Below are 15,127 nucleotides of genomic sequence, written 5' to 3'. Positions count from 1 at the left end.
ATGCATGCAATACATACACGCATACAGTACATACATAACCTGATACACATGTACCCAGTCTCCTTGCCTTCCCATAATAACAGTATGCAGTGCTGTGGCTTTCAGCAGTGGGGGTCAGATAAAACACAAGCTCAAGAACACCCTCTTCCAGCTCAGACTCTTCAACACTCCCCCAGCTCCCCCTCCCCTCAGGCTGTGGGTCTTGTGATGGCGGGACTGAGACGGGCTGAGGCAGAGCTTCAAACAGCCCTGCCAAACCCACAAGGGTCAGGTCTCTTTCACTCTCATTCAGCCAGTCAGGCCCTAAATCATTTTCCACTTCATTACAAAAAGACATTTGTTTTTCTTCACCTCCACCCGCCTTCCTTTAAAGACTGTCGCGGGCTTTAATCATCTCAATGAGAGGATATTCGCCTCTATTGATGTCAGCAGCACTGTGATGTCACCCATGCAACACAACCACACATACACTGTCAGACCCATGATGTGCATTCCACCCCTGGTCTTCCCAAAATATACCCACGCTGAAGACACACAGTCACAAAGAGAAATAGGATGAGGCTCACAGGCACATGTATTTACACTGACACTGAGTGCCTCTTGTTGATGGATATAACAGCCTATGTCGCTCTGGCCCTGTTAACTAGCAGAAGAGACAACACATTGTTGAAGGTGGCTTCTCCATCAGCCCCTATGTTGATGGTTTTTTTTTTTAGTTATACTGAATGTTTTTATATGGGACATCTAGCATTCTAGTACCTGTCTCAAAATAGAGAAATGAACCAATTCTTTTTTACCAGTGGGACAGCAACCTGGTGTTCTGTAGTGAAAGAGAGTATTTAAAGACGTTTGTGTCCACTGGCCTCTCAATTCTTCAACTGGTGTTTCTTGATGGCGTGTCATATTCGAAAATCTCTGTCTCCATCTGTCTCCATGCTGTAATTCTGAGACAGATTTATCTTTTTCATTACCGGTTTCAGTCTCTTCTCATTTCCTCGTCATTCTTCACCCACTCGCTCCTTTTTCTCATTACCTCCCTCTTACTTTATCCCTCCTCTGTGCAGCTGCTGCAGGATGCCCAGGCCTCCGAGGGCCAGGTGGTGGTTCTGGAGTGCAGGGTCCGTGGAGGCCCTCCTCTGCAGGTCAGATGGTCCCGTCAGGGAGAGGAGATCCTGGACTCCCCCGATTTTCGTATTCTACAGAAAAGTGAGGCATTCTTCTTAGTGGTTAGCCTACTATACAGCAGCTGAGTGATTTTAATTATGTATTTAATGCATGCTAATAACCAAAATATTTCTTTCTGTCGTCTCTTCCTTTCTGCCTATCTTATACTGTGAATCAGAGCCTCGATCTGCAGCTGAGCCAGGTATGACACCTCAATTCCTCCCAGGTCTATTGAAATATGACTTTCAATTACAACACTGCTCTCATGTTCCAAGCCACAGGCAGCGGTTAAATTAGTAATGGATTAATAGATGTGTCTGGACACTCAAATTGAGTTTGATGGTTTCATTATCAGTTGCAGCCTCTCACTTGGTCATGACTACACCACAAGATAATAAGCCTGCGTCCCACAGGACACTCATATCACACCTACAACAGTCACAAGGAGTCCCTGGGAAAGTCTGAGAAACCAGAAACCTCCGACACACACACAAAATCACACATAAACAATGACATATGTGTTCATTTATGTCAGACTTTTCTCACCTTTGTGACTCAGGGGTCATTTCAGGTGTTACTTTCAGGCTATGAGTCACTCAGACGTCCCTGAACATCTGTGCCTTAGTGTTTAAGTGTGTGTCTGTCTGCTCTTCATGAGTAGTTACATCCATGTGTGTTTTTCTTTTTACCCACTGCTCTGTGTGTCTGACCATGAACAGTGACTCACCAGTCTACCGTGTACATAATTTGTCTTTCCCTATTATATCTCATTACAAGCAAATCAAGTGCTAACATGTCACTTCAGTCCACACCTGTGCAGCTCACTCTCCGTCTGTGCTTTTAACTCTTATGATCATGAACAATTTGTTCACTAAAGGTGTATTAATGGTCTTTTGTAGAGGAGATCTGCACCTTGGTGATAGCTGAGGCCTTTCCAGAGGACGGAGGTCTATTCTGCTGCACTGCGTCCAACCCGTATGGCTCTGTTAACAGCACAGCCCAGCTCACAGTCACTGCAGGTGCGTCCAACACAGGCACAAAGATGGTCAACGTATTGTAACCAGGCAGCGTCTGGGTATCAACAAACAGTAGGCACCACAGCTGAACGTTAGGGACAATGTGAGACGGCCTTAAGATGCAGTTCCTCTTTACTCCCACAGAGTCAAAACACCCTCTGTAGCAAGTTAAATTCACTTTTGTCTAAAACATCACCAGCTAACAGGATTCAAGCCAAGAGCAACAGGAAGTGTATCTATGTTCCCAGGGTCCTATATTTCCCAGTTCAGTATCTGTCATCACATGTTAATGTTCCTATTGTGTTTGGGTCAAATTTGACCCGTTTCAAGTTAAAATATTTTATAGATATTATCCAGTTAACCCTGACCTTTTGAGGCAATAGTTGAAACTCTGTGACTCTAACCTTACCCTAGACCTCTTTCATAATCTTAACCTGTTGGGTAATGGCAATAGTCAATTAGCCTCGTACTGATTTTCTTATCCTAATAAGTTTAATAATTATTTTTCTCCTTTTTTCATCTTTTGTTTTTCTTTTTCCACTCTTTAAATTGGTTATTTAATTGGTTGACTAACTCTTATTGTGTTCAGTTTAGTGCTGAAATAGTTAAGTTGTTCTCCATTTAAAAAAGAGTTACTATTATCTAGACTAAGACCTATGCCAGTACAATTTCATGACCCCCAGAGTGATGACTATAGTCCACTAACCCAGTGGTTCTTAACCAGGGGTCTGGGGAACCTCAGGGGTCCTTAAATAAGTTCCAGGGGTTCCCCAGAATAATGGGGAATAACTTATTTTCACTATTTAATTTACCATAATAGTGGGCCCAGTATAAGAGTCATAAGAGTGACTATTCTGGTTTCACTTTCTCCTCACTCTCTCCTCACTTTCTCCTCAACTGTAACAACATAAATGACAACCATAAAATTCTTATTTCACAACCAAATTCTTTTCTGATGGAGGTCACTAAAGCAGAGTCTTATGAAATTAGGGTCTGTGACTTAATAAGTATCAATTTAGGGGTCCTCGACACAGAAAAGGTTAAGAACCACTGCCCTTTCCTAACCCATGTCATATTAAGTGAATACACAGCTGGGCAACATCTTTTTCAAGCTCCCATGATGTGCTATATAAAACTAGGGCCCGTGGGACCATGAGAACATAGGAATGACACCCAACAACCAGCTAACAACATGTCAACTTAACTAGCATATTGCTCACACCAGCAACAAGCTGCTCAACCCACCAAGCAAGGGCCAAACAATCATCTTCAGCTACTTCATCTCGGCAAGTGACAGATCATACACTCCTGTCTATTACATCATGTACAATAATACATCCTGTTAAGCTAACTAGCATGCTGCCTGAGCCACCAAGTAAACCAAACACCAAACAACGTTTCAAGCCAGCCAAGCCAGGGTTTTTCGAGCTTCAGTCAGGTGATGTCATTGAGCATAAACCAACTCTAGGCTTCAAAACAATCCTTTGGAAACCTACTGGTGATGTCCCAAGACTATACATTGAGCCTGTTCTACAGTTACATTTAACAGCACTGCTTAAAGGGTCTCTTTCCTCAAACAAGAATAATATTATTTCACACAGATACATTTATTTTTAACTTTCATCCTTCATGGCCACTGATAATGTCCTAGAAACAGTAGTGATCATCAGTACATTTTCTAAAATCCTTCCGATGTAAGAACAGATCTTTTTTTATTGTCAGATGAAGCTGCAAATTTCTGATCTTCAAAGTCTTTAGTCCACAACAAATGTAACTAGCAAATGAATCAGGGCTTGGTTAAACCAACTGCTGACAGTCCAGTAAATCCCTGGGGGTTGGGTGGTTTGGGGTCAGTTATAAAAGTGATGTTTCATGTTTACAAGATGACCACATTTTGTCGTTTTTATGATTGTGTAGTCTGTGTTTGAGAGGGGCAAGAGGTGTCAGCTGATGAGCAGCTCTTTGCGAGTACAGCAGGACACAAATATTTCTGTGTGTATCCTCACAGACAGAACTGTGTATGTACTGTGCAGGGCTCATCGCACAGTTTAAGGAAAGGATGAATAAACAGAAATTGCATCAGCCTGACTGGACCCAGCTGCTGCTTTAGATCAGATCAGCTGTGGTACAATTGTGTGTGTGTGTGTGTGTGTGTGTGTGTGTGTGTGTGTGTGTGTGTGTGTGTGAAATCTCCATCTACTGAGTTGTGTTGGTGGTCAGGAGAAAAACTAAACATCCCAGTCCAACATTTTCCACTTTTCTTTTGTTTGTTTCCTCCAGGAGTTGAGGACTCATCCAGTAATGGCATGTCTGGTGATAGCTCAGGGTTTGAGGATGTGGCAGCCTTCCCCCCTCCTCCCCCACCGACAGAAATCAGCCTCCTAGAGCTGCCACCCAAGATGCTGCCTCAGCCCGGTGGTTTTCTTATCAAGGAGCTCGAGATCTGGCCCGGTGTGTCATCCCTGCCTCCAGTGCAGATGGGCTCCGAGGTGGAGGACAAGGATAAGGGGAAAGGGTCCATGCAGAATGGCCAACCCCCAAATCCACCATCACCACCTAAAACGAGCACCCCGCCACCACCACCCCCACCTCCACCTCCACCTCCGCCACAGTCTGAGCCTGCGACAGATGTCCCAGTCACAGCCCAAAGTCCAGCCCAGGTGGCACCACACTCTCCTCCATCCACAGGCAAGCTGTCTCCGTCCCCTGGGAAGGACGGTCCCCCGCTGCCTACCAAGCCTAAACCAAAGCTGTGAGTACCTGTGGTGTCCCCATGTGTCTGTGTCCCGAGGGCAGGCCAGTCACCAGGGAAGGCTGGTGGGAGGGAGACAGACTGGGAGGCCTGTCTGAGGTCTGGTGGAAATGATAGTGTCTCAGCTCTGTGAAAGGGTTAACGGGGATATCCCAAGCCTTTTTAGAACAAAAGCATTCCCTCTGCCTTTATGTTGGTGTCACTGTGGCATCGTGTTAGCCAGGGCGAGCCCGCCTGCTGCTCTCTGTCTGTGGCTGTAAACAGATCTGTGTGGCTTTTGCTGGATGGCTCCTATTGTGTCTGTCTGACCTCGGACTGCATGCCCAGCCCAGGACAGAGCCATTGTGTTTATTTCCTGAGCACCTTTCTGTGAGCTCTATAGGGATCAGGTAGGATGTCACTGTTGTTAGAGGAGAATTGAATGGCTTTATCTTCAGTGGTCCTGTGTTTTGATTCTGATTCTGCCGTGGACAGGCCTCTTGTGCATGGATTTTTATCTCACATGCTGATGCATTTCCTTTATTAGAATAAAATACCACAGACAAGAAAAAAGGAGAAAGACACAGAGAAGGGATGGGAGGTCCACATCCTGACTTGAACCAGGGAGGTTACAATTACAAGAGTAGCATCTTTATCCCCTACTGAAGTCTACCAGGGTGTCTCACTGATGCCTTTCTGGTGACTAATGACAGCACAGCATACACAAATAATTGCAGTGTATTCTTCCCCCTATTGGCTGGTTTAGAGATATTTGTTTTCTTCTCTTCTCTTTATTATAGACAGTAAGTCTGTCGGTTAGCCGGTTTGCTCACCACGTTGTTCCAGACTAACATATCTCGAACATACATTTGATGGATGGTTATTAAATTCTGTAAAAACATTCATGATTCCCAGAGGATGAATCCTACTTTTTTTCTGGTGCGACCAGCAGTTCAAAATATTATTCAGTGAAATATCTCAACATTTACAAGATGGATTGACAACAAACTTTAACATTTGTTGTTCCCAGATGATGAATCCCCTGAATTTTCATCTAGCGCCACCATGAGGCTGACATTTTTTAATGGATTGCGGTAAAATTTGGTGCAGATGTTTATGGTCTGCAGAGGATGTATTGTAAGAACTGACTTTCATCTAGCACCATCAACAGTCAGTATTTCTGCTTATTCAATACTTCGGTTTATGACTACATTCTTGCCTCAGCTTTACCTTGTATTTGGTACCACTTAGCAAATATTCACATGCTAACTTGCTAAACTAAAATGTTAAACATTATACCCGCTGACCATCAACGTGCTAGCATTGCTGACATTGGTCTTTAGCTCAAAGCCCCACTGTGCCTGAATACAGTTCACAGAACGTCTTGAATGGTTATAGACTCCTATACCCCTTTTCCACCAAATTAGCTCTGGTTCTTGAACATGTTCTGTTCAGGATTCACGGAACCTTAGTGTTTTCTAGCAAATGAGCCTTCTTTTCCACCAGGTTTGAGCTGAACCATTGTTATCAAGGATGCATCATTAATGGCGGGCACTGCGCAATGCGGTTTAAGTAAAAAGTAGTAGCTTTGGTCAATATGCTCAGAACAGTTCAAAATTAAGTGCTCAACCCGGAACAGATCCAGTTCCATGTTGGTGAACAAAGGGATACTGGGGCAAATTCACCAAGAATGGATTGCGGCCACTGATAGCACCATGAATAGCTCATCTGCCCTGTCTGAAGGTTTGATTCACAAAACATATTGTGCTGATGATATTACAGTGCAAACACAGCCATAAAGTTTTGCAGCAATCATTCATGGGGCAAAGTAAAAATGTTGCCTTTGCACCACGAACACAGTAGGCAGAACACTGGCAGAGAGCAAAAGAAAACTGAAATTTTCTGACTGCAACCTACAGGTCCTGACTGACAAGGTGCAGAGACATTCCTCTAAACTTCAGGCAAGGACTTTAAACGAGACAGACAGAACTCATATTTGGAATTAAATATTCTAGGCTGTCAGTGCCATTGGTGCTGCATATGGGTGTGACACCCCTTATAAATCAGCTTCAGTTACCACCAACTCTCTGAAGACGCTAATAATTTTCACTCTAACTGTGTGTGGCTATTAGCACTCATTTTTGAGAAATGTTTTTGCAATAAGGCTCACTGGCATAGACATGGGCCAATAATGCGCTTAATGTGTGCATATGACCTAATTTAAATACATGCAAATAGCGCAGGAGCACTGAGATGCTGTTTGCTTGGCAGCAGAGTTAGGGGTGTATTTCACCCTTTGCGGGTGCTTTCAAAATTACACTTTCTTTTAGTTTTATTTATGCAGGTTTAGCAGCTGCAAAAGCCACGCAATCTTCTTGTGAATTTGCCCATCAGTCCTTTTTTGGCTCTTCTCTTATTTTTCACTCTTCATATTTTCCCCTGCAGTTTGACAAAACTTAGGTGGGGAGTTTTCTTTGTAGAGGTGTCTAATATTACTGTCACAGTGTTAAACAATGTGAGCAGTATATCCCATCAAAAGCAGATGGTTAAAAGTGTTGCTGTAGGTTATGACAGGCTGCATTTAGACTAGAGTTTGGTTACAGTGCAGTAAAGCTTGGTTCTTGCATTGCACAGTCGATTTCCACTGCATGTGTACTGGGCTTTCTGCTGATGGATGCTACAGTATTGCATATCTGTTGACATAAATGTCGTGACTTGTTAATTCTGTGCTTCCAGAGCTGAGAATATAGAGGAGGAGGCGGAAAATTACAGGTAAATATTTGACTGTGAGGGTGATGCTCTGGATGTGATCTGAGTGGCACCACACGTAGCCTCATTAATCAAGCTATCACGGATGCAAATAGACAGACACAACAGTAGAAATTACGTTATGGTTTCTGACTCATTCCGTATAAAGTGCTTTACATTACTACACTGTGGGATAATGAATGAGAGGCAGCAGTGAGACAAGAACTGAGTGGAATCAGATGATAATATACAACAAGAGAGATTAATATTCCTATCTGTAAATCAATTTTCTTTTGTGCCGTGCAAAAACATTAATGAGATTGATCTTATGAATATGAAAAGGATAAAAAATAAACAGACTTTTGTCTCTAGATCAGACCTCTATGCTGGATGAATGAGGCAGTAAAGCTGCTTCTAACAGTTTATCCATAATAACAACGTAAATACATTACTAAAAACAATCAGCTCCCAATTGTGAAGCAATTAGAAAGCACACGCCACCCCTCTCCCCTTTAAATTCTATAATTACACAGTAAAAACAGCAGCCCCGCCATTAACCAAAGGTCACGTTTCTGCCAGACTGCGCTCTGTTTCTTCAGGTAGTATGTAGGGAACAGAGACTGACCACTCGCAGCCTAAGACCTTCGATTTTATCATGGAGTTCATCATATCCTGTTTGTCGTGTGGCACATCCCCTGCAGACTGATAAACTGTTTCATCCCTGTGAGTCACATGCTGCTATGAAACATCAGCAGAGCTCAGTAAAGCCTGCAGCTTTTGAAAATGCTCATAGTTTGTTACTTTAATTGCTTTTTTTTAAATTTACATTTTATGGGAGTTCTTTTTAATAAGCAACACTAACAGAGCATGTTGTTGAGAAGCTATAAATCCGATAGACAGAGTGGAAACCATGCTGTGTATTTTTAGAACAAGGCAATATCATGAAATAGCCTAATTGTTTAAGTGCATTTACATAAAGGCAGTGGGGATCAGTATAGATGGAGTTTTATTACCTGCAGTTCAGTGTCTATTTAATACTTATTGAGAGTTATTCCTACAGTTTTCAGGATTTCTGTACATACAAGTCTCTGCTCCCACGTAAATGTGACTCATATGCGGATATCCCCAAAAGTGAATCTCAGTCGTTATTAATTTATAAACGGACAGCTGCATTTAATAACATTACAGTGTTAGCACTGGTGTTTGTAGCTATTGGTAGATGTGTACATGTTCACAAATCTAGAATAACTCGTTCTAAATCATATGAATAACACGCTGGAAGCCTGTGTTAGGGATGATTTTTGCTTCAATAACACCGAGCTGATGAGATGGAGGAAGTCGTTGTGTGACTTGGCAGGCAGGAGGGACTGCAGGAGACCTGAGCTGTGAAAACAGACCCGCTGTTTTTTCTGTGCTGAAGGAAGAGAGAGCAGGGTCGGTAGGCATTTGGGTTTGATGCCCGGCGTTAATGTCAGACGTCAGGATAAGAATCAAAGGAAATTCTCAGGGGAGAGGCCCAGATTGGCCAGTTGGATTCGAACCAACCATCAGGTTTGGAGAGAAAGCAGAGTTGTACCACATGGTAGAGAATAGATAGATTGCAAATTGGCAGCGCAGTCTCGTTGTAGCTTCCTCTGGAGGGCAACATTTAGTCAGTAATTCTGCACATAGAAACAAATAATATTTGGTTACTTGCTATAGTTGTAAAATTGATGGATGTGTTGTTTTCAGACTACTGTAAGCAGGATAAAACCAACAAGTGACACAGAGTACAGCCAGTGTTTTTACTGCCCTCTCATAAACTGCTCCGAGGATTAAGCATACAAAGCAAACATACTTTGCTAAAATTACTTACTTCTTTAGGCAGATTTGTTATGTATGGCAACTAAAAGTTATCTTGGGATCAAAGCCTATTTGATTGAAATGGTCTTGAAGATAAACTGGGCTTCCTGCAGAAGCGTCTAAATCAGGGATGTCAAACAAACGGCATGCGGGCCAGAATCAGCCCACCAAAAGGTCCAATACAGCCCACTGGATGACTTGGCACACCTAATAGTGATGCAGTGAATCATGGATTCTGCGTCCAAGTGTTTGTGAGGGTCTCATTTGGTCCACATTACATAAATGTCATCATCCACCCATGGTCGTGAGGGTCCAAAGAGGCCCTGTACAGACGTCCACATGCAGCCTATGGTCATGTGGACTGTACGCATAGCAGACAAAGCAAGTTCGATCCTAAATACTGCAGTCAAGACAGCCACAGCCAACTCACCACAGTGAAGTTAGTTTAAGTTGGATATTTGACAGACAATCACTCCACCCAAACAGCTTCTTCGTTGTTTCTTTTTCATCTGATTCTGGCAGTTGGAGGGCAGTAAGCTCACTGGCTGACATGGACCCTCAATTGTACTATGAATACAGCCACGGGCACATCAGCATGACCACAGCTGTCTGCGGACATTCAATACAGAAACTATGTCCAAGCCTTCCCTGGAATAACAATGAATACTGACTGTGGTCATTTTTAAAGATATTAAACATTGCACAAAACATCGAAGTCAATCAGCAGCTTCAACCTTAAAACAACATCGGTGGATCTCTATTGCTAAGGCACTGCCAAAGGGTCTGTAAGCCAGGGGATAACCTAACCTGCTTCCTCAATAGCTTCCACTTTAGTTTGGTGTGGTGATGCCAGCATTACCACACAGGAGTGGACATGTGTGGAAAAATGCAGTGAGTAGTAGACTTACTGAATGTTGAAGTTATTTTTCTTGAGACATCTCAGGGTTTTTCACCATCTGTGAATGTTTTCAGAAGTACTTCTTTACACTAAAAGAAAGGGAAAAATTTAGAGTTGTTCTTAAAAGGTTATTATGCCATGGTTTTACTGGTCCAGTCGAGTCAAGTCCCTTGTCTAAACAAAGATCTGTCAGAATTTTGTACTACCGTTATTTACAGCTTTGAAACGCACTGTGAGAGGATACTACGAGACAAGCCATAATTCAGCTGGATGACACGTTGTATCTCAAAGTAATGTCACTGCCATGTTGGACAGAGTTATTGTCTCTCCTGAATCGACAACACAACTCCCCTCTGTTCAGGACTATCCAGGGTTTAACTGTACACACGTGACCATATGCAGGGCCACATCATGAGAGACTGATAACACATGGAGCTTGTAAATTTGCGTGAGTGAGCGCTCATGCACATGCGTGTCTGTGAGTATGTGTTGATGGATGAGGTGTCAGTGATGCTGGTGTTTGGTGTCAGCTTTTGTATATTGATAAAGGTACACGTTTGCCCAGTGTGACATTTCACAAGGACGTTTCTTCCCTTCATTTCTGTGTAATGACATACCCTTGCTAGTACAAGAGGTGCCTGTGGCTGTGTGTTTTCACATTTCTTATACCCAGATTTCACTGTGGTAGCTTTGCTGTTGAGATAATGCCTTCCTTGTGTTGCTAAGTCACTTACATACCTCTAGGTTGGAGGAAAGTACATGATGATGAAGTGAAACAATAATATTGAGTAACCATTTCAAGAAACCAAAGCCTGTAAAACGAGACTCCAAGACAAAGGAGGAGACAGTTAAAAGTGTCAAGCCAGTGCAACACGTCGAAGGTGTGACCACACTGATATTGACCGTGATAATAGGGGCAAAGCATTATATTATAGGGTGGGATAATGTCTGGGTGGGCGTCACACACAGAGCACGAGTAGCAGAGGCAACAATTATCCTCGAACCATTCCACAGCTTAATCTCTCTTTCATAAGACCAGGAATCAACTTTGACAGTTGAAATTGTTCTCTTGCACGTATTTCATTCCACACAGTGCTGTTCATGTGTCAGACGAACTCTCACTAGCAACGAGTCTGTGGATTTTTACAGTATGTTCATTTTTACTCAATATGCTAAGATTACAGATGATGAAAAACAGGCACACACGTCGACACTGAACAGGACCTCAGTTTAGCCTTCTCTAACTACACTGCGGGTCTAAAATGATTCCAGTATTTGCTGATTATTTGCTAAAGAGATGGCGTCGTAAGTAATGATTGAGTGGGTAATCTAAGTAGGGTGGTAGCATAAAGTGAGATGGTGGAAAAAGAGAGACCTAAGTTGTGTGTGTTAATTTAAACGAAGCAAAGACCTACTGGTCATACGGTAAGCAGTGCCTGCACTTAATTATAAAGAGTTTTGAACTAATATTTTAAGTGCAGTTAAAGAAAGAGTAGCCTTAGGATGTAAAGTGGACGCTTATGTATAGCTCCTTTCCCACTGGACAGAAAACCCACAAACACCCACTGACATCTGGCTTTTTTATCTAACGGGAAAGGTAAGTTGTTGTCGGTGTTCATTCAAAGGACAAATGCAGTAGTTACAAGTATTTATCAACTCCGGCTCAGGTTGGCAGTAATGGAAACAAGACACCAGGTGAGCATGCTAACTTTCACCCCTTTTCCAGCGTGACGCCACGCTGCCATAATTTCCACCCATCTCTGTCCAAGCAAAGCTTAAACTTCTAAATTAAGTCAGCAGTTTAAAAGAAAGACTGAAGTAAACGATATAAAATAGAAGTAACCACATTTCACACTGGCCTCCATGCGGCTTTCTACTGTTTATCATGCTGTTTTCTGGCATGGTTGTGCCGTTGACCATTCCTGCGTTTATACACTGTGTTCGACTTCACCACTTCACTTCAAAGACTGTATGAGTTGTAGCCACTGCGGTATTGTGCCAATGACACATCACATTAAATGGGGGAATGCTTGCGTTTATTGGCTGCGAGAAAAACCATACAAATAGTCATTATTTTTGTGAATCTGTTTGCCAAAATAATTAGATGCACGTATCGTTTGACTGGAGAAGTTTTGAAACTACTTAGTACTGAGTTGTTTTTTGATCAATACCTTACCTAAAATTACTATTACTTTTTCAACATGCAATAATTGGTACAATGCACATTATTGTACATACTTACTATACTATTTATTGATGTATATATTATAGTAACCATTACAGCACAATAAATGTTTTATATTTATAAATGTAACATTAGTTTATACAGTGTAATGTAGCACAATGCACATATTTGTATATTTTTGCACACTTAAAGACTCACCACAGTGAAGATGTGTATTTTATTCCGGTAACACTTCATAACTTACGTGTACTTCCCCGGGAGTTAGAGCGTAATTCCTCCCGGTCACTTAACATATTCTTTCCCGGGAGTTCGAGTATAATGACGCGGTCACTTGGCATATACTTCCCCCCGGGAAAGTATGTGCTAAGTGACTGGGAGGAGTTATACCCTAACTCCCGGGGAAGTATATGCCAAGTGACCGCGTCGTTATACTCTAACTCCTGGGAGAGTGGGCAAGAGGTACACTCTAAAATGTGGGCTGTCTTATGAAGTGTTACCTTTATTCCTACTATCTTAAGTACTAGTGTAAATATAGTAGCATAATGCACATTTTCATTTCTATTTTATTGAATTACTATTACTATATATTTACGTACTTCTATTTCATACTCCTAGTCTTACTTCTTATAATTCTCTTTTCTTTACATCAGAGCAACTGTAACGAATCACAGTTTCCCCTCACGGATCAGCAAAGTATTTCTGATTCTGAATAAAGAATGTTAGTTACATTTTAAAGTGCCGTTTTTTACCGATACTCTTAACTAACCAAGAACGAAATTCCCTGCGTGCAATATTGCAGTATTTTTCTCACTATGACAATTTAAAAAAAACCTTTACACTGTGCAGACCAAGCCTCAAAGGCACAGGAGCTTAGGTCAACAGTGTGCAAGTGACGCCATGTGTGTCACTTACCAACTTTAATGTGTCCTGGCTTTACACACTTACATACTGCAGTGATAAATATGAGCAATGGTCTAATCCACTTTAATGTGGCCTGTATTGCATGCAGCTTGACTTTATACCTTTCAATCCCTGTCCGCTGACATAATTGCCATACCACTGAGATTAAATGATTTCTGCAGTAGCTCCAAACCTCTTTAACCCCAGTGAGGCTGTTGTCAGGGGAACAGCATACAAACTGAAGGAAACAAACAGCTCTTTGCCAACAGCCCTCATCAGTCTCCCACTGTCACACACATACACACAATGTCTACTTGTGTTTACAGTGTAAAGACGCAGCAGGTGATTGGTTGTTGCTGTCCATGCCTCTGAATTTTTTTTTTTTTTTTTTACAATAGACTACTGATAAGATTTTTTTTATGTTGTTGTATGAATTTGCATCCAATTTTTCTATATTCTTCCTGTGCTGCATTGTTGAGCAAGGAGCTCTGGCTGCCAGGATTTGTCGCATATCTGCGCTGTGACTCAGAGCTTCCTCTCAGCAGTGTGTTTGTGTTTACGAGGTGCAAGTCATGAACTCTCTAATGAAGTATTAACAATCACTTTCTTGTCGAGGTGTTGCTTGCGGTTTTATGGAAAGCGGGAAACATGCATGCTAAAGAACCACATATGGCACTGGATACACACTGAGAACTTTGCTTGTGGGTTTATCATCATCAAACGTCTAATTGAAAATGGAAGTAAAACACTGAGTGTGGATCAGTTCCCTAACTGATACCTTCGCTTCAGTGAACGCAGGCCAGAAAGGTTTTTGATTACCAGCACATGGAGAGAAAAAAAAGGCAGAACCAGAAAGTTAGTTGTCATCAGGGAGAAAAGGAGATTGTGCAATAGAATAAAAAGCTAAATGAAGTCACCGGAGACTCAAGGGAGCAGGAAAAGCAGATAATTTCACATCAAACCTCCAGAGTGAGAGATGGGCAGTCCTTAAAAGGACATGGGAGACACAGGATTGGCTGAGACACCAGACCAACTAACCACTGGATTGGTCGGTCGGGCTAGAATGACCTGCGTGGAATGGAGAAACTTTCCAAATAAGGAAGAGAGTTGTCGGAGCTGACCTTCACAACACAGAGAGGGGGCTGGAAGAAAGAGGGGTGAGCAGAGGGGAAAGGGAGCGATGAAAAGACGCATGGAGAGATGAGGGGAGCAAGAGACCGGGGTGTATGCTTGGGAGTTGACAGCATGGAAACTAACAGGCCTCAATGATCCCCTCATAGAAAGCAGACTGTGTTTCCCAGGAAAGAACACCCTGGTATGTTAAACACTGAGAAACACACAGATAAATACACATTACCATACACAAACACACACTCAGAGGATCACATTGTTTCCGGATGAGGTCAATCAACGTCTGATTAAATCCTGACCTTGGCTGTTGGTGCGAGCGGTGTGTGTGTGTGTGTGTGTGTGTGTGGCTGCAAGTGTGGTATAGACTTGATCTCCCTTTAGACACACTCCCAGTCAGACCAACACACCACTTCCACTTGTTAATTAGAGGGTGTAATAATGTATACACACACTAATCTCATGACACAGCTGTCACCGAGAGCCGGCTCTGAGCGCAGAGGAGATTCACTCTG

The 15,127-nt window shown here is 42.4% G+C and overlaps 1 protein-coding gene across 4 annotated transcripts in view; it reads left to right on the top strand.

The window, feature by feature from the left end:
• palld (palladin, cytoskeletal associated protein) overlaps positions 1–15,127 on the top strand; it is a 71,078-nt gene that overhangs the window by 32,141 nt on the left and 23,810 nt on the right. For all 4 annotated transcript variants that reach the window (XM_049587309.1, XM_049587308.1, XM_049587307.1 and 1 more), the window contains 4 exons: positions 1,065–1,206; positions 1,343–1,366; positions 2,064–2,183; positions 4,461–4,932. In XM_049587309.1, coding sequence (XP_049443266.1) covers positions 1,065–1,206; positions 1,343–1,366; positions 2,064–2,183; positions 4,461–4,932 — 758 coding nt within the window. The remainder of the gene's footprint in view (positions 1–1,064; positions 1,207–1,342; positions 1,367–2,063; positions 2,184–4,460; positions 4,933–15,127) is intronic.

Source organism: Epinephelus fuscoguttatus, linkage group LG10 (assembly GCF_011397635.1).
Source record: "Epinephelus fuscoguttatus linkage group LG10, E.fuscoguttatus.final_Chr_v1".
NCBI lineage: Eukaryota > Metazoa > Chordata > Actinopteri > Perciformes > Serranidae > Epinephelus > Epinephelus fuscoguttatus.
This window is presented reverse-complemented; position numbering and strand designations above follow the sequence as displayed.